The sequence below is a fragment of the Halichoerus grypus genome, chromosome 15 (assembly GCF_964656455.1).
Source record: "Halichoerus grypus chromosome 15, mHalGry1.hap1.1, whole genome shotgun sequence".
Classification (NCBI taxonomy): Eukaryota; Metazoa; Chordata; class Mammalia; order Carnivora; family Phocidae; genus Halichoerus; species Halichoerus grypus.
This window is the reverse complement of record NC_135726.1, coordinates 51,130,999-51,154,608: the sequence shown is the minus strand read 5'-3', so window position 1 is coordinate 51,154,608 and position 23,610 is coordinate 51,130,999. Positions and strand designations below refer to the sequence as shown.

The window sequence follows — 23,610 nt, the reverse complement described above, 5'->3', positions numbered from 1 at the left end:
CACCCTGAGTGCTGAGGGGGAGGGGGCCTCTGTCACAGGTCCTGAGGGGGCGGGGGGAGCAGAGCCCCCTGCGTGCCTCCCCACTGCTCATTTCCTCCCCCTGCAGGCCCCTTGCGTCCCCAGCCCCATGGCCTGAGCCCTGGTGCTTTACCACCTGCCTGCACACCTGGCGGGGGAGGGTGGCCCCGGGCACCGGCATCCCTAGCGGCCTCAACAAGTCTGGGGCTGTCCTTCCCCTGGTGGGGCGCACTGAATGGCCCTCTCCCTAGGGAGCAGGACTGGGGCCACCCAGAGCGTGGGCAGGGGCAGGCCTGGGGCTGCCAGGACCGAGGATGGACAGAGAGGGGGAAACAGGCCAGACTCCCTCATTTCCACCCCCGCCAAACACACCTGAGGGAGCCGGCGGATGGAAATCCCATCCAGAACAACAGCCCAGCTGACCTGCCCCTGGACTGTGTGGCCTCCCTGCTCTCCTGCTTCCCCCTCCCCCTGCCACCACCTCCCCTCCCTTTACATTCATAGCACCCGAGGGGACCACACATCTAGGCTCTGCCGCCTGCCGAGGGTAAGGACCCCCGCCTCAGAGCTGTGAACTGAGGCTGGGGTGAGACCCAAAGGGGAGGAGACAGGGTCTCTTTGCTTAAAACGCCACCTCTACAGAGTTCTGTGAAGACAGCCCGTCTGGCCCCTGCCTTGGCCTGTCCACTCCCAGCCCGGAAAACTGCGCTCCACATTCTCTGGCCTTTGCACACACCAGTCCCCGCCTGGGCCATCCCCGCCCCCCCCCCCCCGCCCACTCCCCAGACTCCTGCCCCCTCTGGGGCATCCAGCGGCCACTCGGCTTCTGCTGGCCAATGCCCCCCTCTGTCTGTGCCCCCAGCCCCGGGAGAACCCCTAGACAGCTTCTTCCTGCCCTGTGGTGTTTTCTTATATTCCAACGCACTTCTTCTTGAGTCCCTCTGGATCCCTTCGCCCAGTACAGAGCCTGGCCGACGTTTCCCTGAATGAACTGGTTATTCAGCTAAACTGTGCGCACGTGGGCAGGGGGTGCAGAGGGTTGGCCCCATCCTGCCCTCCAGAAGCTCCTGAGCGCATCCTGGAGGATCCCCCACACACTCACCCCCCACTCAAACATACTAGCTCTGCCCCCCAGCTGACTGGACTGCTGCTGGGGCAGGGGGGTGGGCAGAGTCCCCAATTAGTGGAGGACAGGGAGGAAGCCTCCCCAGGAAAAGCAGCTTGAAGACCTGGGGAGGAGAGACGGGACTGGCCCCCAGCGGACGGAAGGATGCTTGGCTCTGGCTACAGGGGGCAGGGTCTGGTCACCCAGGCAGAACCCCTAGAGGGGTGTCCTGCTGGACCAGATGGGGTCCCTTCTCTCTTGTCCCGAACCCCCTTGTCCCGGGCACTGTTCAGTGGTAGCCTCCCCCATCCCCACCAGATCCCCCATCTACCCTGGGCAGTGACTGTTTGCCCCATCGTGCCAGCAGCTGAAGGGACATGGGGGCCTGGAGAGCAGAGCCCTCTCCACCCCCCACCCCCGCACAACTGAAAGCCCCTCTTGCTCAGCCCTGCCCCTGCTCTCACCTCTCCGAGAACCATGTGCAAAGCAGCCAGCAGGCAGGAGGCAGAGCCTCAGCAAGGCTGCAGCCCGTGCAAACCCCTGCTTCCAGAAGCCCCGCTCTGCTTCCACGTGACCTGGGGCAAGGAACTTCAGCTCTCTGGGCCTCAGTTTCCTCATCTGTAACGTGGGCGTCACAGCCGCCCTGCTGGGCTCTGGTGAGGAAGGGGCTAACTGTGGGAGAAGTGCATAAACCGTGTGCGGTTCCTGGTAAGCCTTCACCTGCGTGTTGTCGTCCTTCTATGAGAAGCATCTAGAGCAGCCTGGTAAATGGGTCAGTCTGTGCCCGGCACACGTTAGCTGCAGTCATTCCTAAGTGCCTGGCTCTGTGCTCAGTGGACTCCTCCTGACAACTGCGGGACGGTGGTTGTCCCTGGTCCACTCAGCAATGAGGAAGCCAAGGCTCAGAGAGGTGAAGTCACTTGCCTGAGGTCACACAGCTGGGCCCTTGAGGAACTGGCATCCGAACTTGGGATTGTCCTCTCTGGACTCTTAATCCCTGCGCCAGCTTCCCACCCCCATTCCCGTGGACCCCCCCCCAGGAGCGCCCGGCAGGTGGAGCCCCAGGTGGCGCGGTGGCTGGCCACCTCCCTCCCTTACCCGGGGTACCACGCCCGGGGGCAGCCCCCAGAGCGGGGAGCGAGCTGGCAGGGCGGGCGCTCCGGGGAAGGGGCGGGGACAGGGCGGGCAAACCGGTCGGGTGGCTGGCCCCGGGCTCGGGGCCTCTCTCCAGTGGGGCCGGCACAGCAGCTCGGCAGGGCAGGGAGCTGGGGCCGAAGGGCTGCCATCAGGTAGGTACGGAGGACCCCAGGCGAGGGGCGGGTGGGCAGGGGCCAGGCGCCGGGCCCCCAACCCTCTCTGAGCCCCAACTCACCCCCTTTTCTCTGCCCCTCCGCTTCGCCTGCCTCCCCCCCACACACACACCCAGCATCCTTCCCTCACTTCTGCTTTCGGCTCTTCTCATTTTACACCTGTGCACCCCATCTCGCCGTGAGTTTGCTGAGCCTCTTCCCCAGTTGGACCACCCTGATTGCATGTGCGCCCCCAGAATTCCCCTCCCCGCTGCCGCCCTTGTTCAGACCCTAGATGTACCAGCCCTGAAATTTCAGTCACTTGGCGGCGGCGGCTCGGGGCTCCCAGCTCTCCCCGCGCTGGTTACACATCCCTTCCCACGGCGCCAGCCCACGCCTCCGGCGCCAGCCCGCGCCTCCCACAGCGCGCACCCCCAATACCTAGTGCTCCCTGAAGTTTACTCAGCCACCCCCCGGGCTCCTGTGTTTCCCTAGCCCACATCTGCTCAGCACCCCCATCGTCCTAGCCTCTTGGAAACTCCCAGGGGCTCCCAAACACCCGGTCACCAACTTTGGAAATCTCACGCACCCCAAATTAGCCCTTAGCGCCCCGGTAACCATTCTCCATTCTCCCTCGTCTAGCTGTCCTTCCCCGGTCCTGACCACTCACTTTTACTCTGAAGGGCACCGCCACCCCAGCTGGCAACGCGGGACCCCAACATCAGGGACGGGGTCTCTCACCTGTCCCAGGTCACATCCCAGGGGTGGGCTCTTCTGGCTGGCACCCAAGGGAGCCGGGCACTGAGCCCACCCTCGCCCTCCCTTGGAGCAGGCCCCCCGGCGCCATGCACAAACACTACACCCTCCGCTTCGCCGAGGGCGCCCTGCCCCTTCGGACCCCCACCGAGCGCTACTTCTTGGACCCAGAGTTGGGGCAGCAAAAAGGTAGGGGTTCAGTTTGGGGGGTCCTGGCAGGGAGCGTGGTCTGTGAGTCGGGGGGCTGCTGAGTGGATGGTTGTTGAGCAGAAGGGGAACGTCAGGCCCCAGGGGAGAGGAGCTCCCAGCACTCCCCACAGAGGCTTCCCACATAAAGGGGTCATGGTGCGGGGGGCAGAGGCCCCGGGGAGCCCAAGAGTGGGAACCCAGGATGGGGATGTCAGCAGGGGGGCCCACCCAGCGTACCCCTTCCCCCAGCATGGGTAGAATTCCCCCACCCCAAATCGCCAGGCCTGTGAGGACTTCACCCAACCTGGGGGGAGCAGTGTGGAGAGAGAGCAAGCTCCCCCCACCACCGAGTGTGTATGAGTGGGGGACAGCTTCCAGGGGGGTGGTGACCACAGGTGCTCCTGCTGGGGGGTGGGGGTGGGGACAGTTACCGCCCATCGGGCCAATTCAGCCTCTTGAGGCCTGTGCCTCCCAGGGCAGCCCCCTTCCCCCCAGCCTTGCCCGATTCTGGGTACGAGGCCCATGCCCTTCTCAGTCCCCACCCTGTCCCCTCTCCATGGTCACCTCCCATCACTCCAGCCTCCTCTGGACCAACCAGGCCGGTTCCTGATGGGTTCCCTTCTGCCCCCCTCAACCCCAGGGACACCCCCCTCAGGGACTCCAAGGCATTGTCCCCACTCCAGCCCCTTGCCTGGCTAAGCCCAGGCCTCCGCACCTCTCCGCTCCCCAACAGGCGAGCATGGAGACTGCCCCCTGCCACATCCCCTCCTCATTTTCTCTGATTTCTCCGGGGTCTCCACTTGAAGACTCGACCTGGTTCCTGCCAGTGCCCCCCCCCCAGGGGTCAGGGACCCAGGCCCAGTCACCTCCACTTCCTTCCTTCCAGGATGCTGTCACCAGTGGTGCCATGACCCAGCGGCCCTTCGAGCCCTCGGGCCCTGTCAGCTGCCCCCACAGGTGTGCTGGCAGCTGGCCTACCAAAGCCACCAGGGGGGTGTCAGCGGCTGCCGCTGGGGCCCCCAGCCCCCCATCTTGCAGCAGCGGCGGCAGCCCCAGCCCCTGCCTCCCAGCCCCCTGCGGCAGCGGCTCTGCTCCGTTCCAGGGGCCCGGAAGGGGCCACCTGCAACCGCTACTGCCCCCAGGCAGCTGGCCAGCGCCCCCCAGCTTCCCCCCAAGCCCAGCATCTCACCCACCGCCGCACCTGCCACGGCCAGCAGCCGCCCCGCCCCGCGCTCCGCAGCCGGCGCCCTCCCGGAGCCCAGCAGGCCCCGGGCCGCCCACCCCCTGCTTGCCCCAGCAGCCGGCGGCTCCTTCACCTACAGCTCCGGTGCTCACCCAGCCTTCCTGCGGGCTCTGTCCCTGCTGCCCCCTCCCCCCGGGCCTCTGGCCCCTCGGCTCCTCGCTCACTCCTTGCTCACTCTGCTCCCTGTCTGGGAGGGTGCTCAGCCCTGACTCTGGGCACTCCCCCCGGGCAGCTGCCTCTGCTTCACCTGTCGCTTCACGTGTCCACAGCTGCCAGGCCAGGCCTGTCCTTGGTGCTCGTCCCTGGCTAGTGGGGCGGGGGGGGAGCTGGGCCCTGGCTCTCTCCCTCTGCTGACAGCCTGGCTCTGCTTTCTCTCTTCCCGGCCCTCCCTGCCCCGCACCCCCAGCCCAGGGGCCAGAGAGAACCTGGGCCAAGAGGGTGACAGGCACCACCTTGCTGGCCAGCTCTGGTGTGGGGGAGGGGCAGCGGTAGGGGAGCGGCCTGGGGGCTGGAGAGAACAGTGCGGCAAGGGGAGGGAATCCCTTCACTCATTCACTCATTCACTCATTTGTTCCTTTATCCGTCCATCCTGTGACTAGGTACTGGATGCGCACGGTCGGTGCCCAGCTCTGTTCGGGGAGGGGGTGGAGGCTGCAGGGAGCAGGGCAGAGACTGCTGCCCCCACAGAGCTCCCTGCGATGGGGGGGGTACAGGAAGCCATATAAGGCGAGTTTCAGTGTGTCACCCAGTGATAACCACGTTGGGGGAAAACAAGGCAGGCAGAGGAGGTAAGGGAGCATCAGGGTTTGCAAATAGGGTCATCAATCAGGTGAGCCTCCGTTAGGGCAACATCTGAGCTCAGTAAGTGGCAGCAGGGTGGGCCTGCTCCCGGGGCCGTGACGAGGGCCATACCCCGGGGACCCTCGTGGCTCGGGCCCTGGGGCAGGCGGGAGCCACGAGGGACGGGAGCTGGCATGGGAGTGCGGGGAGCAGAAGTCGGGGCGAGAGGTGCTAGTGGTGGGGGCGCGGGGACAGACGGCGGGTGTCCGGGTCTGCCTTGAAAGCAGAGCAACCGCTGAGCAGGGACTCGGGCTCCAGGTCAGGCAGCCCCTCGTCCCTGCAGGCTCTGGGGCCCTGCCGCCCGTGTCCCACCAGAGGCCCAGCGAGGTGAGGTCACCCGGCCACCAGGCAGAGCGGGGTCAGAGCCGCCTGGGCCACCCCCTTGGCTGACCTTACGGGGTCCTCCCGCTGCGGTCTGTGCCTCCAGGCCCGGGGCTGACCCTCCGGGAGGGAGGGATCCTGCAGCCCCCACACCCCCCGCCAGGCCCCTGGGGAAGGTGGGTGTGTTATCCCCACCACGCACTGGGAGGCTGGCCCGGGGCTGCCCACAGCTGAACCCTCCGTTTCTGGTGCCCCAACTCCAGTCCAAGAAGTAGCGTTCGGTGGGGGCCCGTGGTGGGGGGGAGGGCCAGGACGCCCTCAGCTGAGTGGACACTGTGATGCTGGTGCATGGTGCCAGGATTTGAACTTGAATCTGCTCCCTAAACGGTCATTCCAGACCATGGCATTGACCGAGGGCTCGCCCCGGGCCTGACCCTTTGGCGTCCATGCTGCCTGGTGTCTCTGTAACCCCTCTTTGGAGGGAAGGACTGAGGCTCTCAATGGTCATGCAGAAAAGGTGGCACGGCCAGGCCCAAGAGGCTGTCTGCCTGGGCTCGGGGCAGGATGAGAGGCTGTGGGCATGGGGTCCTGGAGAGGGAGAGAGGTCAGGGTGAGGGATGGACAGGGAGCTGAGAGGAGCCTGGGATTGTCGGAACCCTTCCGCGCTGGACCCAGGCTAGCAGAGCAGGCAGAAACTGACACGAGAAACTTCTAGAGCGTGCCAAGGGGCGTCTTAAGCTATCTGAGGGCCTCGAGTCCCAAGAAAGGCCCACGGGATTTTTCCGGGGGAACCACGGGCTGGTGGCTGGGCCTGGTGACCTAGGGCCTGGTCATCCCAAATCCCTTGGGCCTCTGTGCGGGGGGTCGGTGGGGAGTCTAGCCTCCTAGCCTTGACCTGGTGGATCTGGGGTCGGCTCCTCCTGGGGTGCTCAGAGGGGCACATCAGACCCTGGAGAAGGGGGTTGCATGTCTACTGCGCCAGAAACCTCCATCTGCAGGTTTGACCTGAGTCACCTCAGGGAGTTGGGCAGAGGGATGCCGAGGAAGGGAGGAGCTGAGGGCGGGCTCTCTGGAGGGCAGATGGGAGGAGGGTGGTGCTTGGCCAGCCTTACTGACTCAGTTTCGCCCCCCTTCCCCAACCTGGGCCCCCAGATATCCAGACAGAAGATGATGTCTACTGTAGCTGCCTGGCCAAGACCCTCTGCCACGTGCCTGTCCCTGTGACCGTGGGTTTCTATGCCCCCTTTGGCTGCCGCCTGCACATGATGCTGGACAAGATCACTGGTGAGGCTCTGTGTGTGCTGGGGAGGGAGTGAGGGGAACGGAGCCCCTGGTCCCCGGTCCCCTGGTCCCTGCCCAGCCTCAGGCTTCCCCAAGCCCCACTCGCTCCTGAGGCCAGCTGGGCCCCAGTCCGGATGCCTGTAAGTCAGTATTAACCAGGTCCCTCCTGACGCCCACAGCCTCTGTCCCCGGGTCCCTGCTCATTCCCTCTCTGGCCTCTTGGCCAACAGTCTCATCCCCTCCCCTGCCAGATCCACTCCAAGGAATCTTTTGAAGATACAGCTCTGTGGGGCGCCTGGGTGGCTCAGTTGGTTAAGCGTCTGACTTTTGATTTCAGCTCAGGTCATGATCGTGGGGTCATGGGATGGAGCCCCGCATTGGGCTCCCCGCTCAGCAGGGAGTCTGCTTGGGATTCTCTCTCTCCCTCTGCTCCTCCCCCTGATTTCTCTCTCAAATAAATACATCTTAAAAAAAAAAGAAAAGATACAGATCTAGCCCTGTCCTTCCCCTGTTCAAAAAGCCTTCTGTGGCTCCCCAGCACTCTAGGGAGAAAGCTCAGGTTCCTCACTGGCTCCTGTAGAGTCCCTCCTGTGCCCCCCAGCCCCATCTCTTCTCAGCACGGACCCAGGGCCTGGCGCCCACAAGAGCCCTAACAGATAGAGGTTAACCGATCACGTGGGCCGAAACGCAGCCAGGATCCACAGCAGCTCGGACCTGGTTTTAGTCCTGCTCAGATCCCAGCCCTGATTGTGGCCAGAGGGGCTGGAGGCGGCTCACCTCCGTGAGCCCAGCCCTGGTGAGCACCTACTAAACAAGACTGCATCTGCCCCCTATGTTGTCACAGAGCGATAAACAGGGTCCCAGGAGGAGAAAACACGCGGTTATAAAGAAAAAGGAAAGAGCATTCGGGAGCTCCTCCGTGCTAGGTGACTCTGGCACATTCCCACTCATTCATTCACTGACCTCAATAGCAGATGGACCCTGCCCCCAACCTCTCATGATCCATCCTTCAGACATTCCCCTAGCCCTTCCCTGGTGCCCAGGGGACACAGGATGACCAAGACGACCAGAGCCCTGCCCTTCGTGCCCTCACAGGCCAGAGAGGCAGCCGGACCTGGCCCCAGAGAGTGATGACCCAACAGTGGGTAGGGTTGGGGTGCGGGAGCCCAGGAGGCACCTGACCCAGCCTGGGGATCAGGGAGGGCTTCCTGGAGGAGGAGACAGCCGAGCTGCGACCTGGAGGAGGAGGAGGAGCATTAAGCCAGGAAAATCAGACCGAGGCTGTGCCCCGCTGCCCAGCATTTCGCTTCCTCAGCACCTGGCACGCATTCTTTCCTTCCTCGTCCCTTCCCGTCCTCTCTCCCCTGGGAGCTCTGCTGCTTCTGCCCACCGCTGCCCCTCCACGCGCCGCTGCGGGCCCCCGGGCCCCCGGCCCCCCCCCCCCGCCCGCCGCTCACGGGCCGGCGCGCCCTCCCCGCCCCTTCCCTCCCCGCAGCGCTCATGCAGCAGGAGGCGGCGCAGCGCGAGGCCGAGGAGCTGCGGCGCGTGCAGTGGAAGCCGCGGCGCGTGCGCGGCTGGGGCTTCCTGCGGCTGCTCTGGTACCTGGTGTTCCTGCAGCCTGTCATCACCGAGCTGCACCTGCGCCGCAAGAACGTCCAGTTCCACTTCATCCGCTTCAGCGCCTGGCAGTACGCGGGCACGGACAAGCTGTGGGCCGGCCTGGTGACCACGCTGTGCGAGGGCATCCGCCACCACTACGGCGCGCTGCCCTTCAGCGTGTACTCGGTGCTGGGCAACAAGCCGGCCGCGACGCCGGGCTTCTGCCAGCGCGAGTGGCACTGCCGTTGCCGTGTGTGGCTGGCGCTGCTGGCGCTGCTGGCGGCGCTCGGCCTCGGCGTGGGCCTGCTCTACCTGTCGGTGCACGCCCGCGCGCACGGCCACGACGGGGCCAGCGGCAGCCTGCTGCGCGGGCTCGGCGGCGTGGCCACCACGCTGTCGGGCTCGGGGCTGCTCATGGCCATGTACTCGGTGGGCAAGCACCTGTTCGTGAGCCAGCGCAAGAAGATCGAGCGGCTGGTGTCGCGCGAGAAGTTCTGCAGCCAGCTGGGCTTCATGTGCGAGGTGAAGAAGGAGGTGGAGCTGCTCACCGACTTCCTGGGCTTCCTGGAGATCTACCAGCGGCGGCGGCTGCGCGTCGTGCTCGAGCTCACCGGGCTGGACACGTGCTACCCGGAGCGCGTGGTGGGCGTGCTCAACGCCATCAACACGCTGCTGTCCGACTGCCACGCGCCCTTCATCTTCATCCTGGTGGTGGACCCCAGCATCCTGGCCGCGTGCCTCGAGAGCGCCGGCTCCATGAAGGGCACGGCCGACAACGGCTACCTCTTCCTCAACCGCACCGTCACGCTGCCCTTCTCCGTGCCCATCATGGGCCGCCGCACCAAGCTGCAGTTCCTGCACGACGCCGTGCAGAGCCGCGACGACCTGCTCTACCGCGAGATGACGCGCAAGCTGCGGCCGGGCGGCGGCGGCGGGGGCGGCGGGGGCGGCGGGGGCGGCGGGGGCGGCCGGGGCGGCGGCGAGGGCGCGCAGCTGCTGGCGGTGGAGACGCAGGCGGGCGCCGAGCGCGCGCAGAGCCGCAAAGACGTCGAGGCGGCGCGCCGCATCCAGGAGGCGCTCTTGTGCCTGCACGACGAGCGCGACTGCCTCTACGAGTACGTGCCCGACAACGTGGTGTCCATGCGGCGCATCGTCAACACCGTGCCCATCACCGTGCGCCTGCTGCAGCAGCAGGACGGGGACTTCGCGGGCCCCACGCCGCGCCAGGCCGTGGCTTGGGTCGTGCTGGCCAACCAGTGGCCGTGCCGCCTCAGCTGGGTGCTGCAGTGCCTGGAGGACCGGCAGCAGGCGGGGGGCGCGCCCGAGGCCCGCGCGCGCCTCTGGGACGTGTTCTGCGACAACAGCCCCGAGCTGCACTCCATGACCAAGGAGTTGCAGAACGTGCTGGACTTGGACGGCGACCCCGAGCTTTTCGAGCGCTTCCTGGGCGCCGACTTCCCTTTCACCGTGGCCCAGGCGCAGACCCTGCTGCGCTGCACCGTCAACCTGGACCACTCCATCCGCCGCCGCATGGGCCTCATCCGGGCGGTCAGCGCTCTCAAGCCGCCCAGCCCGCCCAAGTCCCCAGCCCACGACGCCCCCCACGCCGCCGCCGACGGAGCCAACCATGCCCCCGGGGCCAACCATGCCCCCGGGGCCTTCCAGTCCGGTCAGGGCGCTGGGCACGCCCCGGCGCATGCGGGCGAAGCCCACCAGCCCCGGGACAGGGCGCACAGGGGCAAGTCACGACCCGTGGCCTGAGAACCCTTACAGCCCAGCTGGGCCTTGAAAGAGTACCCTGGGAGCAGCGGGAGAGGGAACCGCTGCTCCGTCTGCCCGGACGAGGGGGTGAGGGGTGCGACTGGGCCCAAGGCCGCAGTCCAGGTCTGCAGTGAGGCCTGTGGTGGCCACCCCCCCCCACCCCCCACCCAGGTGAACCTGTGAGCCAGAGAGAGCTGTTGGCAGTGGCAGGGTACTGAGCCAGTGACCAGGTTAGAACCCCGGGTTCAAGTTCAATAAATGGAGATGTGAAAGCCCCCGTTGGTTTTCGTGTCCTGGGCTCCCTGGCTCAGCAGGGACTGGGAACCAGGCCTGCCCTATCCTGCCAAGCCCTGGCACCCCCAGGGAGCCGGACAGCCTCAGCTGGCAGCCTCAGTGCTGGCATCCCTGGTGGCAGGAGCGGTTGCGGGGGCGGTGGGTGAGGCCACTGAGGCAGGGGAGGACGGATGTGCCAGGTTGACTCAGGCAACGGAGAGCGCCTAGGCCTCAGGGGATCCAGGTCCTTGTCCCCACGCCCTACCGGGCCCTGCGCAGGCACGGAGCTGGCATTTCCGAGGGCGGTGTCCCGTTGACCTCAGCAGGTTGCTCCACTCAAGGGGTGGCTCTGCCCTGGTGTAATGAATGAATGAGGGCTTGCTGGCACTCTGGCCAGCTGGGGCCGGCAGCGCGGCCTCCCCTGAACAAGTAACTGTCCACCCGATGATGAGGACTGGGGAGCTGAGAAGCAGAGATGGGGTACCCGTGGGACATACAGAATCGGAGCCTGTGCCAGGCCACAGAGTGGCGGTGGGGGGAGGGTTCTTAACCACTTTCCCCTCCCAGCCATGTGACGCGGACCTAGGATGCCAGTGTCACCCCTCTGGGCACCTTCGGAGTTCTCACTGGTCAAGGAGCCACACACTCAGGCCCGTGGTGTGCCCGGTCCAGTCCAGTTGGGAGACGGGACCAACACTTAACCTATGCTGCGTGACGAGACCTCGAGGGCGTGACTTCTGAGGGGACAGACCCAGAGGGAGCCAAGAGCTCTGTGAAGTCACCCACGCTCAGGCCCTGGGGCCTGGTGGAGGTACTGACCTCACATTCCTTACTCTGAGGCTGGGCACAGCATCCCACCTCCACTGGCCAATGATGGCCTCCAGGTGGACCCAGGGCAGAGAGCCGGCCTGTGACTTCCACCGGGGCAGCCAGCTTAGCTGCGTGGCTAAGCCGGTGGGACAAACCTACACCTGCCGGGGGAGGTTCTCCCAATGGCAGCGGGGAGCCTGCCCAAGAACGACGCCCCCCAGAGACACACGGGGACCGTGACAGGTCGGTGTCTGCAGGTGTGGGACTGGGGCCGATACGTCCCTTCCCTTTGGCCTCCCTTCAGCCGACCTGGCTTGGGCTTCCATTTCTCACCACCTCTGCTCCGGGCTGACACACGTTAGCAGCAGGAGTAGGCGCGAACTAACCTGCCGACGGGCTGGGAGCAGGCCTGTGGACCCCAGGCCCCAGAAGGAGCTGCAGCTCCCTGTTCAGTGGATCCACGCAGTGGTCACTGTGGCCACCGTGTCTCTTAGACTCCGATGAAGTCTGAGTCCGACAGAGCTAGAATTGGGATGTCCTGGAGTGGCTGGTGTAGCTGGGAAGGCTCACTGTCCCCTAGCACTCACGGTCCCCTCTGCGGGGTCCATGGAGCTTTCCTGCTGGCGACTCGCACCTCGGGGAGGCCACGGGGCTGGTTCTCGCCAACAGGAGCTTTCCTGCTGGTGACTCGCACCGCGGGGAGGCCACGGGGCTGGTTCTCGCCTTCCCATCTTCGGTGAAGAAGCAGGTCTGCCTTGTCCAGTCCCCCCCGCCCGTCTGCCCACCTGATGCAGGGGCTCCTGAGGCCCTAAGGAGCGGCAGAGCCACAAGGGCGAGGCCTGGGCCCGCCTGTCACTTCGGGGAGAACAGCTGCCTGCTACCTAACCATCCACAAGCGTGGAAATAACATCTCCCATGTTGTGGCACTGAGATCTTTACGAATGGGCACAGTGTCTAGCCCAGTAATAAAATGGATTCAGTGTGTCTTCACAACAAGCTCCAGGAATGTCTGGGTGGCTGAAGGCAACGAGGAGAAAATACTTGGCCGAAGGGATCCCCCCCTTGCGATCCAGGACTGATCCAGGATCCAGCTGGAAAATCAGGAGCACCACACAGTTGGTGCCTGGGGGTCCCCTGGGGCTGCTAGGACCAAGTCCCACAAGCTGGGTGGCTTAGCACAGAAATGTACTCTCCTGGTTCCCAGGCCCGAAGTCTGAAAACGTGTCTGCAGGGCCATGTACCCTCAGAAACGTGGAGTGTCTGGGGCCGCTGGGGGCAAAAGCTGGGGCCTATTCCCCCTGTGCCATGGGTGGTTCATCTCCATCACACCCTGGGAGCCTAGGCCTGAAGCTGGAAGATATTTTTGGGGTTGTTTCCCTCTGGAGAAACGGGACTGTGAACTGGACAGTAAGGGAGATACAAGAGGGCGGACACGGCAAAAAAAAAAAAATGGGGGGGGCAGGGAGTGTTGTGGGAAATGTGGCTTTTGCCTCCCCGGCCTGCCCGCTTTCCTCTGGGGCACCCCTGCCAACCAGCCCCGCAGACGTCCCTGGGAGCTGGCTGGGCCCTGCCCTCCCTGCTCCCTGTGCCCACAGCTCCCGCAGGGGGCGCCCCCGATCGGCACAAGCAGAGGGCAGGCGAGTGTGGTGAACCCAGCTCCGGTTTATTAGAAAAGGTGTGAACAGAGTTGCACCGACAGGAGTAGCCCCTCCCCCGCCCACCCGTACCCCACACCCACGCCGCCCCCCGGGTTGTAGTGCCTCTCAGAGCGCAGCCTCGAGGGGCCTGGACAGCAGGGTCTCTAGAAGCCCGGCTGCTCCTCACCCCAGCTCCCTGATAGATTTATTGCACTTAAGAAAAAGAAAGCTCTGATCCTCTGCTCCCAGCCCCCCGCCCCCCCCAGCCCTGGCCCTCACTCTGCCTGGGGTTGCTCTACCAATGTCCTCCACCACCACTCACCGCCCCTCCCTCGTCATGCCTCCTGCCTGGCCCTGCACCCGGGGCGGACCGGGGGGCCATCCCACCACCACCCAGGACTGCTGCCCTCCACAGGGCAAGCCTGGCCCAATAGGCCGTCTGGAAAAGGCGTCCAGCCTCGTGGCTGATGTCCTTGGAGAACTCCTCCTCCCATCCCCCCAACCCAGAGCCTTCGAGTGCTGGACACAAAAATAGTGCTTAAGTCAGGGCAGGGAGGGCAGTCCCTGCGGCTCCTGCGCTCTGTGTAGTGTTGCTGTGGGGGGCAGGGGTCCCCAGAAAGGCCCCCCACACCCCTGGTGGCCCAGGCCTCAGGAAGGCTGGGGGTGAGGGTGAGCAGATTCTCATGGCTCTGGCCTCAGCTCATCGAAGACTGACTGGAAAAAAGGAACTTGGGGAGAAAAGATTGGGGGAGGGCCTGTCAGAGCCAGGGGCGCTACTGCCGGACCCCAGAACCCCTGCCCTCTGACCCTGGCCCCCGCCTCACCTAAAGTGTCACAGTGTCTCCTGCCCAGATTCCTGACTGGCTTCCAGAAGCAGCTCCTCGAGCTCCTTCTCATTCTTGGAGCAGCTCAGTTCTGCAAGGGGAGAAGGGGCAAGCAACCTCCAGTCAGGCAGGCGGGGATGGGGGGACCCCAGGCCATCCCCACCAGCCCTGCCCAAGTCTGGCCCTTAGGGCAGCACAGGGCCCGGGTACCACTGAGACCATCGGACTCCATCGAGACCATCTCGCCTGCTCCATCCCAGGGAGAGCTCCCAGGGATCCAAGGGAAACAAGGTGGGGGCTGAGGACCAAGTCCTCATTCCTACCCCCTTCACAGGTCATTTTAAAGGAAACACTGAAGCCCATCGAGGGGCAGGTGCTTACCCGGGCTCACAGCAGCACCCAGGGCCCGCTGTCACCCTGCCCCGGAGCCCCACTCACCGTGTTCCAGGCCACAGCTGCCCGCCTTGGCCTCAGGCCCCGGGGGGGGCTCTGGAGGCAGTGCGAGGGCGAACTCGGGCTTCAGGCCGTTGGGCAGCGGTGGCCCTGGCTGAGGTGGCTCCAGCTGGGACTGAGGCTCCAACACCCCTGGGTCCGGAGTACCGATGGCCTCAGCTGGTGGCAGGGCAGGTGAGGTGGGCGGGGAGGATAAAGCAGGAGGAAGGGGGGAAGGGGGGGAAGGGGGGGAAGGAGGGGCGGGGGGCGCCGGGGGCTCTGCCCTCTCGGGCGGACTCTCAACCCGAGTCACCACAAACACTTTGTGGCCCCGGCCGGGGCTGGACACAGAAATACGCTGCTCAGTGGGGGAGGCGGGGCTGCCTGGGGGGCTCCTGTCCCCAGGGCCCAGGGAGTCCGAGGGGGGCACCAGGGCGGGGCAGGGGGCCTCGGCCCTCTCCCCATCCTCCTCCTCCCCACCCTCCTCCTCGGAGTCCGAGTCTGAGTCTGAGTGCGGCCGGGTGCTGGGGCCGGGGGCCCCATTCTGCTGGGCCCTGGTGGCGGGCTCGTCCCCAGGCTCCTGGCCCCCGGGCTCCTGGCTGGGCTGCGGCTCGGTCACGGTGATCTCGGGCATGGAGGCGGAGAGCTGCAGCCGCTGCTCCTTCTCGTCCTGCTCGCGCGCCAGCATGAAATTCTGCTTGCAGCCGTTCTGGATCTCTGCGAGCAGCGCCTTCTGCGTCTCGATGAAGCTCTTCACCTGCAGCGGAGCGGGCCTGGCTAGGGCTCTGCAGCCGGCGCCCTCGGCGGGCCCTGCAGTCGCCCTGGGCCAGCCTGCACCACCCTCCCGCCGCCGGAGGCCTCAGGGAAGAGCCCACTCAGCTCACCGCCTCCTTCTTGGGCTCACGGTCGAGGTCGAGGCGCAGCAGTGAGTGGTTCACCTTGAGGGCCAAGGACAGCGCCATGAGCCCGCCCGTCTTGATCTCGTTCTCCCGAAGGTCCAGTCTCAGGAGGCGGGGGCTCTCGGCGATGAACTCCGCCACCGCCACCGCGCCTGGGAGGGGGACCGCAGGGGCTGGCCATGGGCTAGCCGCCCGCCAAGCCCACCTGCACCGCCCCCTCGGCCCAGCCCCGCGCCCTACCCTCGCACGTGAGCTTGGTGGAGGTGAGGCCAAGGCGCAGCACACTGCGGTTGCTGATGAGGCCGTTCTTGAGGTTCCGCACGCCCTCGTTCCCGATGGGGTTGTGGCCCAGGTTCAGCGTCTCCAGGCTGTGTGTGTGCGGCTAGAGGGAGCGGCACGTTGAGAGTGAGGAAAGGCCCAGAAGGCCAATCAGGAAAAAGGCAAACCCGAGCGCTCCCTCTTCGGCAGCGCCGCCCAGACAGTCCTGCTTAAGGCCAGATGCTTCGTGGACTCGGAAGCCGCCCCGGTGCCAGCCAGCTGCCCTGTCCACTCCCCAGCCCGGGCAAGCATCCCGAGGGCTCAGCGCACACACCTGGCCGTTGGTCATTCTTAACTTGGACGTGAGTCTTTGTGGCCTGTGGGCTTGCTTTAAATACCATGTATTTATGTAAAAAGATTTAAAACGCACTGAAGGCTTCCAGAAAATATTAACTTTCTATGCAGAGCGTTTTCACCTCGTGCGCAACATGGTACTAGGCTACCGTGCCGGATGCAAAAAGACAAGGGCAACTGAGAAAGGCTCCTTTCCTTAGGACAGAGGGGCTGCAGAAGCTGAGGGAGAGCAACCCGCGCTGAAAGGGCTCCTGCAAAGGGTCCCTGAGGGGCAGGGTGAGCACGACGGGGGACGGGGGGCAGAGCACGGGGCTGAGAGGCGCCCCTCCCCGCTCCCGGCCCGACTCACCAGCGTCATGCCCAGGAAGGCCATGCCCGTGTGTGTCAGCTGGTTGTTCCACAGCACCAGGGTCTCCAGCCCCTTCTTCTGCTCCTTGAGGCCCTCGCAGATGTAGGCCAGACCTGGAGGGGACCCATGGGCAAGTCCCCGCTGTGGTCCAGGCGCTTCTCCAGGGGACACCGGTGGGGAGCCACTGCCACCCCAGGAGAGCGCAGAACCTCCCGGGGCTTTGCCCTCCCGTCGGCCGGCCTGCCCGTCCCCCCCGCCCCCCGACTCTGGCCCGGCCACCTCCTGCCTCGGCCCAGCACATCCCTCTGTCTGCTTCAGTTTCCTCCAGAGCACATCTCACCATCTGACAGACCGCATACTCTATTAATTTATCATGGCAGGGTCTCTCCCGAGGGCAGAGATCTCTGTCTCAACAGGCCTGGCACGTGCTAGGTGCTCAGTAAATGTGGTGTCTGGGCCCGGCCACCCTGGGCGAAGGAACTGGCCTGGATGCCCTATGCTGTCCCCCCAGCGCTCTCCTCACACTGAGGCCCGGAGACTCTGCTCAACAGTGAACCAGGAGGACACAGAGTTCCTACCACTAGCTACTTCCTCTCCCTTCCCATTTACCCTCTAGCCCACCGTGGCTTCTCCCCGCAAATATTCAACATCTAGGCTCTTTCCTACCTCAGGGCCTTCTATTTACTCTGCCTGGATTCTTTTCCCAGGCTTTTTTTTTTTTTTTTTAAGATTTATTTGAGAGAGAAAGAAAGCAGGGTGGAGCGGGGGAGAGGAAAAGAGAATCTTAAGCGGACTCGGCGCTGAGCACGGAGCCTGACATGGGGAACCTGAGCCAAAACCAAGAGTCGGAGGCTTCACCGCCTACGCCACCCAGGCGCCCCTTCCCAGGCTTTTAAAAGGGCTGGTTCCATTCTTGCCCTCCACATTGCTGCCCAGAGGTCACCTCCCTGCACCATCTTAAATGGCCTCTGACTGACCCTCTGTCCCAACAACCTTGTTTCCTTTAGGCCACTTTTTCCAGAGGGTAATTATTTTAATTATCTCTTCAATACCTCACTTCATCCTGCAGGTCTTTGCTGAGCTGCCCCCTCCTCTAGGACGCCCTCCCTGGGTTCCCACAGCCCAGCCCTGCCCAGTCTGAGCTGTCACTGCCTGGGATGGTCTGTCTTCCCTACTGGACTGTGAGCCCCATGAGGGCAGGACTGGGATTGTCCTGGCCACCCCCGTGTCTCCAGCACCATGGGGCACCTGGCTAGGCACACAGTGGGTGCTCAGTGGCTGGAGTGGGGTGGGCGTGGGCAGGCCTCTCACACACCTGAGTCCAGCACATGGTTGTTACGGAGGTCCAGGATCTGCAGGGAGGAGTTGAACTTGAGCAGGTTGCCCAGCTGGGCCGAGTCCTGCAGGCCGTTGAGCTTGTTGTCAGCCAAGTAGAGCTCCCGCAGATTCACGTTCATCTTCAGTGCCGTGGCTGGGGGAGTGCGGGGAGAGCACAGTGACTGGCCGAGCCCCGGCCCCCAGCGGGCAGCATGTTACTGATCCGCCTCCCCTGGCCTCGGAGCTCACCAAGCAGCATGAGGGGTCGCCCTGACAGGCTGGCGTTTTCCAGATGCAGCACCGCTAGGCTGCTGCGGATGCGCAGGGCGCGGGCCACGAAGGGCGCCGAGTGGTCCAGCAGGGGCGTGTTTCGGGCGTCCAGGTACTGTAGGCAGCTCGTCTGGTGGGGCAGGGGCAGGGCTGGATCAGGCTGGCCCCAGCCCTCCCAGTCCCCAGGGATCTCCCAGCCCCACGTCCCAGCGTGCAGCAGGGCAACTGTGTCTGTGAGGGATGGCCCGGCCTGGAGTCCTGCAGGTGAGCAGGCAGGGCTGGTGACACCTGAGTTCCCAGACTCCTGTGCAGCAGATGCCCCGGACATGAGTGAAGCGGGGGCAACTACAGCCACCTCCCAGGGATGGGTTACGAGCAAGTGAAGAAGAAGGAAAGATGCTTGAAAGGAGAAAAGGAGCCAGGGTTGGCCTGAGGCAGGGCACCCCTTGGCATTGGGACAACGACACTCCGAGGGCTCATGAAAACCAGGCCCTAAGGGACGGGTGTCCTGGGAAAGCACCCTGGACCCCTCTGCGGTCAAGCCCCTTCTACCCCGGGGAGGGCACAGATAAGGCGCCCACCTTGCGCATCATGTGGGCAGCGGCCTGCCAGCCCCGGGTGCCGATGTGCTTGTTGAAGGAGATGTTGAGGTGGGTGGCCGACTCATAGTATTCGATCATGTCGAAGAGGGCCGAGGCACCCTGGGGGCCGAGACAACAGGGTTCAGACTCAGGCTGAGGCAGACCCAGGAGGGCAGGAGGTGGGGGACAAAAAACTAAGGGGTGGGGAGGGCCCTGATGCTGCCCCGGCACCTCTGGGTTCCAGGAACCAACTTCGCCCTTCCTGCTGAAGTCCATCTGCTTTCTCTTACTTGTTACCCCACCGCCACCAGCAGGTGGGCTGATACACCCCGGAGCTGGGACAGGCCCCTGGCGTACCTGGGCCTCAGTTCTCCAGGACCCCACCCCCAGGTCTCCTGGTGGTCTCTGAGTCTGGGGAGGTGAGGACACCTGGGCCCAAATGGGGAGGATGCTATCTGCATGTTTCTCAAACTCTCTCTTACAAGTGCTGTGATCCCCAGTGGGGGTTCCTGAAAAGGTTTCTGGTGGCCACACACCTGCCCCCACTAAGGCCCAGCTCCCCAAGTCCCTCTCTTGCTTACAAAGGCCCTGCCTCTGGGGTGTGTCTATGAGACCCCTTTTCTGGGCCCTGCCCCAGAGTCCCTATATCCCCCACATCCACTCTGGTCACATCAGCTGCCTCCTCATCTTGTCCTTCAAGAGGCCCTGCCCAGCCTCTGTCAAAGGGGAACTCTTCCTCCTGCAGTGCCCCCTCCCCCTAAACCTCAAAGGGGCCAGGGAGCTGGGGGAACAGGTCAGGGTGGTGGCAGGAGCTGCTCACATCTTCATCCAGGTTCGTCTGCTCCAGATCCACGACCCTGAACTGCAGCCTCTTGAAGACCTCCTCCAGGGCCTCGCAGGTCTTGTAGTCGAGCTTCTCACCTGGGACGAGATGGAGTGCACCTCTGTGCGTGCTCGCATGCTTGGGGGGCTGGCTGGAAATGGGGGCTCTGGGGGAAGGGAGGGCTCACTGCACCCGCCTCCCCTCAGGGAGGGCACCCACACCTCTCAGGAACCCCACTGCCCTGGGCTAACCTGCTCTTACAGCAGGACCTGCCGGCCCAGACCCACCTCGAGAGGCTCTGGCCCTGCCCACTCCCCAGGGGTCCCAGCCTCTGTCCCGACACGCACCTTTCAGGTCCAGACAATCAATGCGGTGTCCAAGGTCCGTGAACTCCTAGGAAAACAGAGGGGTCAGGGCTGAAGGCAGGAAGACACCCTCAGGAGCAGGGCTGGACCCTGACAGTGGGGCAGGCGGGGCTCCAATCTGGCTCCGTTTCTGAGGTGAGGCAGTGTTCTGGGGTGGGGGTGGCGTGCAGGGCCTCAGAGAGCGGGGCATTCTGTACCCACAGGGCCTGGGCCAGGTAGGGACACCGCCCCTCCGGCCCAGCTGAATGGAGCATTCCAGGCAAGAAGGGGCAGCCAGCACAAAGGCCGTGAAGCAGGCGCGAAGGTGGGGACGGCTGACAGGCCTGGGGGTGCAGGCCGGCCCCCAGGCCCCACACAGAGAGCACTCAGTAAGGAGGAGTAAAGGCACCGGTCAGACGTCTGCCCGGCCCTCCTTGGCTATGAGCCCAGCCCCACCCCCACTGGGTGCCAGGTTCTGTTCCCTGGGCTCCGCACACATTAGCCTGTGGACCCCCAGGACCCACACTCCTGGCTCCCACACTGAGGGGCCGTCCTTCCCTGAAACTGCCAACAGGCCCTCCTGGGAACTGCCCCAGAGAACCCTCCACCCCGGGGCGCAGAGCTGGGTGGAGAGCAGACTGCTCACAGCAATGCCGTCTGCGGGAGCGGCAACCCTAGAAACAAGCGACCTTGGAACATTGTGGAATGACCCATCCGGAGGGAAGGCACTAAGGTGGTGCTTTACCAACACGCCCAGGCTGGGCAGGTGGCAGGAAAGGCACTGTGGGACACAGCTACAGGGGACAGGCCACGGGCACAGCTGCACCCCGTTCACGTAGACGGAGAACGTGTCCTCTGGGCTGTGGGCTTCTGGACAGCGAGCTGCCCTCTAACAAACGCACAGGCAGGGCCAGAGGGCGAAAACCTCAAGCTGCCAACAGCGGGACTCCCAGGAAATGGGACTTGAGTAAGAAGTGAGAAATGGATTTTGCTTTTTATGCCTGTAGTATTTTAACTTAAAAAAAAAAATAGTGTATGCAGAACGTATAGAGACCATAAAGAATAAACGTACGTATGGCGTTTCCCCTGGGGAACCGAATTTCTTTGGGGAGTGACAGTTAAAATTCTTACTTTATATCATTCCACACTGTTTAAACATTCATAAAGAGCCTGATCGCTTTTACGACTGAACAGAGGATTTTTCCAGGATGTATTTACACGGGCCCTGGGCTAGGTGGCCAGGCGGGGCGGTGCTCTGTGCACCCTTCCCTGCTCAGGGCCGACCCCAGAGGCCCAGAGGCTGCTGGGGGGGAGGGGAGGGGACAGAGAGAGAAAAGCTTCACCCCAGGGACCTCCCCCCCGTCCCCCTCCCCTCGCTCTGACTGCGCCCCACCCCTGCCCGGGTACCTGGAGCTGCCGGAGGAGCTTGGGGATCTGTCTGCAGTTCAGCTTCTGGCAGGCTTGCTTGTAGGCACCAATGACCTCATCCACGGTCACGTTCTGGGCTGCAGGCACAGAGGACCCAGGCCTGTGATGCTCCGCACCCTGGGCCCCCTTCACTCCCGCCCCCGACGCCCGGCCTCCACAACAAAACGCCCCTTCCGATGACCCACTGAGTCCTGCCCTCCGATCAAGGCCCCTCGATGCCACTGCTGCCCTGTGGAGGTGGCCCCGGGGCCCCCAAACGAGTCAGCCCCTCCCTCCACACCTTCCCATGGCTCCTCGAGTAGCTCTGCACAAACATCACACAACTAACATCACACAACTTTTCTGCTTGTCGGTTGTCTCCCCTACTAAATGGGGAGGGCAGAGCTGGGTCTATCCTGCTCACCACCTTGTCCCAACAGTATCCAGCCCAGGGCCAGGCTTAGAGCAGGTGTTCAATCTGTGTGTGTGTGTATGTTTTCCTAGATGAGAGAATGAATCTGTACTTTGATGCTATGAGGAAGCTGAGCCCAGAGAGGTGAAGCACCTTGCCCAAGGACACACAGCCGGTAAGTGGTAGAGTGGTGAAGTGAACTCTGCTCTTAACTGTGATGCATGTGGCCTCTCAGAGTCCCCACTCCTGAAACAACACCCTCAACAGCAAAAAAAAACATCCCCCGACAGCTACTCGGCACGGGGCCTCCAGTCTGGGGGACACGGCGGCAGTCAGAGGAGACAGGGTGCAGCCCGGGTGCCCAGGGGAGCAGGCAGTGCTCACAGAATGAAGGGATGGAGCCCAGGCTCAACAGCTGCACAGCACAGTCCCTGGGAGGCCCGGGACCCATCACCACGCTCCAGACAAGGCTGGCCTGTCTGTCTGCACCGATCTGCCTTCTGTGGACATTTCATAAAGATGGAGGTAAGCAGTATGTGGCCTTTTGTGGTCAGCCTCTCTCGTGGAGCACAGGGGTTTTGAGTTCCGGCCCCTTTACAGGGCTGCACGGTAAATGCCTGATGTATACATTTTGTTTATCCATTCACTGGATAAGACATTCATACTGTTTTCGGTGTTTGTCTATGAAATATTGGATTCTGCCCCAGGGCAACCGGGAGAACAGGAAGGGAAGTCTCCGAGCAGGGGAGGGGCAGAGAAAGCTCTTGGCGTCAGCAGAATGGAGTGGGCCTGGGGACGACAGGGCAGGCAAGGAATGGAGCAGGAAGAGGGCCTTCCGGAGACCTCGGCCTACCCTCACCCTGCTGCCACCCTGGCCTGGCCCTCGGAGCCAGCAGAAGCCCCTGTCGAAGCTTCCAGGTAAGCATCTCCCAGTGGACTCTCCCTCCAGATCGCATCAAGCACTATCCTGTTTTCTAGGGGAGGAAACCGAGGTTTGGGGGGGGGGGGGAAGCTGCCTCCCCGAGGCTGGGCAGCTGGTACAGGGCAGAGTTGTGCACCTGGCTCCAGAGCTTTCTCTCCACTGTGCTGGACCCGCTGTGCTGGAAGAAAGCAGCAGAGGCCCCAGCTTACCCCCTTGCTTCCTCCCTGAGCGGAGCTGCAGGTGACCAGCAGCCTCCCTGGTGCGGCCACCTCCTGCCCACCCAGCGAGGGAGCTCTCTGACGCCCGGTGGCCCCCAGCTCAGGAGCTGGCCCTGCCAGGGAAAGCAGCCCCCAGGGCTCGAGCAGCTGCCTCAGGGGGTCCAACCAAGCTGGGTCTGCTGACCCCCGAGGGTTCTGCACACGTGAGGGAAAAAAATGACTTCTCTACTTTCACTAAGTGAACTACAATGAAATATAGCTCTTCCTTATTAACATGGGCAAAAGAGAGAGAGAGAAGAGAAGAGAAATAGTGTTTAGCAGACCCTGCGACTTTGTCATCGCCAGGACAACAGGTGCTTCCACACGGTGCATGGGCTGCCGCAGATTTTGAATGCGCATCACTACTCTGAAGATGGCAGTCACCAGAGCTGCTGCTCTCTCCTGCACCAGTGAGGAAGAACGCAAACACCGTGTTGCAATCTAAAAGAATGTTTTCGCTAACTGTATTTTGATATCCTTTGTAATCCTACTTTATTTTTTGCCTTTCAAAATCATCACTTCAGGGGCGCCTGGGTGGCTCGGTCGGTTAAGCATCTGCCTTTGGTCATGATCTCAGGGTCCTGGGATCGAGCCCCAAATCAGTTTCCCTGCTCAGCGGGAAGCCTGCTTCTCCCTCCCCCCTCCAGCCCCCCGCTTGTGCGCTCTCTGTCAAATAAATAAATAAATAAAATTGTAAAAAAAAAAAAACCCAAAAACATCACTCCAAAGGGTGCTTGGCTGGCTCCGTTGGTAGAGCAAGTGAATCTTGATCTCGGGGTGGTGAGTTCAAGGCCCACGTTGGGCACAGAGTTTACTTTAACAAAAAATTAAAACAAAAGCATCACTCTGAGAAGAGGTGCACAGGCTTTATCAGATGCTCCCCCAGGCAAGCTCACCTCAAGAAAGGCCCCCGGGCCAAGGCTGGGTTGGCCTGGTCACCTGAGATGGGAATGAAGGAGGGCCTGGGCACACGGGGTGCCATCACTAGCCGTCTCAGCATCCGAGAGCCTACAGGAAGTAAGAATCCTAAGGACGCTCT

At 63.5% G+C, this 23,610-nt stretch overlaps 2 protein-coding genes across 5 annotated transcripts in view; one reads left to right on the top strand and one right to left on the bottom strand.

Annotated features, from left to right (window-relative positions):
- Positions 1-31: 31 nt before the first annotated feature.
- Positions 32-10,551, top strand: NKPD1 (NTPase KAP family P-loop domain containing 1). 4 transcript variants are annotated; one of them, XM_036091559.2, is made up of 5 exons: positions 32-2,412; positions 3,245-3,357; positions 4,244-4,684; positions 6,914-7,045; positions 8,538-10,551. In XM_036091559.2, the coding sequence occupies exons 2-5, from the start codon at positions 3,258-3,260 to the stop codon at positions 10,400-10,402; spliced, it is 2,538 nt and encodes an 845-aa protein (XP_035947452.2). In that variant the 5' UTR covers positions 32-2,412; positions 3,245-3,257; the 3' UTR covers positions 10,403-10,551. The 4 variants fall into 4 exon arrangements, with proteins under 4 accessions (XP_035947452.2, XP_035947453.2, XP_077919481.1 ...); XM_036091560.2 differs by having other exon boundaries at positions 3,096-3,357; XM_078063355.1 differs by having other exon boundaries at positions 32-2,416.
- Positions 10,552-13,127: 2,576 nt separating this feature from the next.
- PPP1R37 (protein phosphatase 1 regulatory subunit 37) overlaps positions 13,128-23,610 on the bottom strand; it is a 39,697-nt gene continuing 29,214 nt past the window's right edge. The window contains exons 2-13 of the mRNA XM_036091564.2: positions 20,981-21,078; positions 19,577-19,622; positions 19,227-19,327; positions 18,407-18,526; positions 17,805-17,955; positions 17,554-17,709; positions 16,239-16,351; positions 15,518-15,659; positions 15,263-15,429; positions 14,385-15,135; positions 13,947-14,037; positions 13,128-13,850 (exon numbers count right to left, since the gene is read on the bottom strand). Of these exons, the coding sequence (XP_035947457.1) occupies positions 13,955-14,037; positions 14,385-15,135; positions 15,263-15,429; positions 15,518-15,659; positions 16,239-16,351; positions 17,554-17,709; positions 17,805-17,955; positions 18,407-18,526; positions 19,227-19,327; positions 19,577-19,622; positions 20,981-21,078 (1,928 nt within the window). The 3' untranslated portion in view covers positions 13,128-13,850; positions 13,947-13,954. The remainder of the gene's footprint in view (positions 13,851-13,946; positions 14,038-14,384; positions 15,136-15,262; positions 15,430-15,517; positions 15,660-16,238; positions 16,352-17,553; positions 17,710-17,804; positions 17,956-18,406; positions 18,527-19,226; positions 19,328-19,576; positions 19,623-20,980; positions 21,079-23,610) is intronic.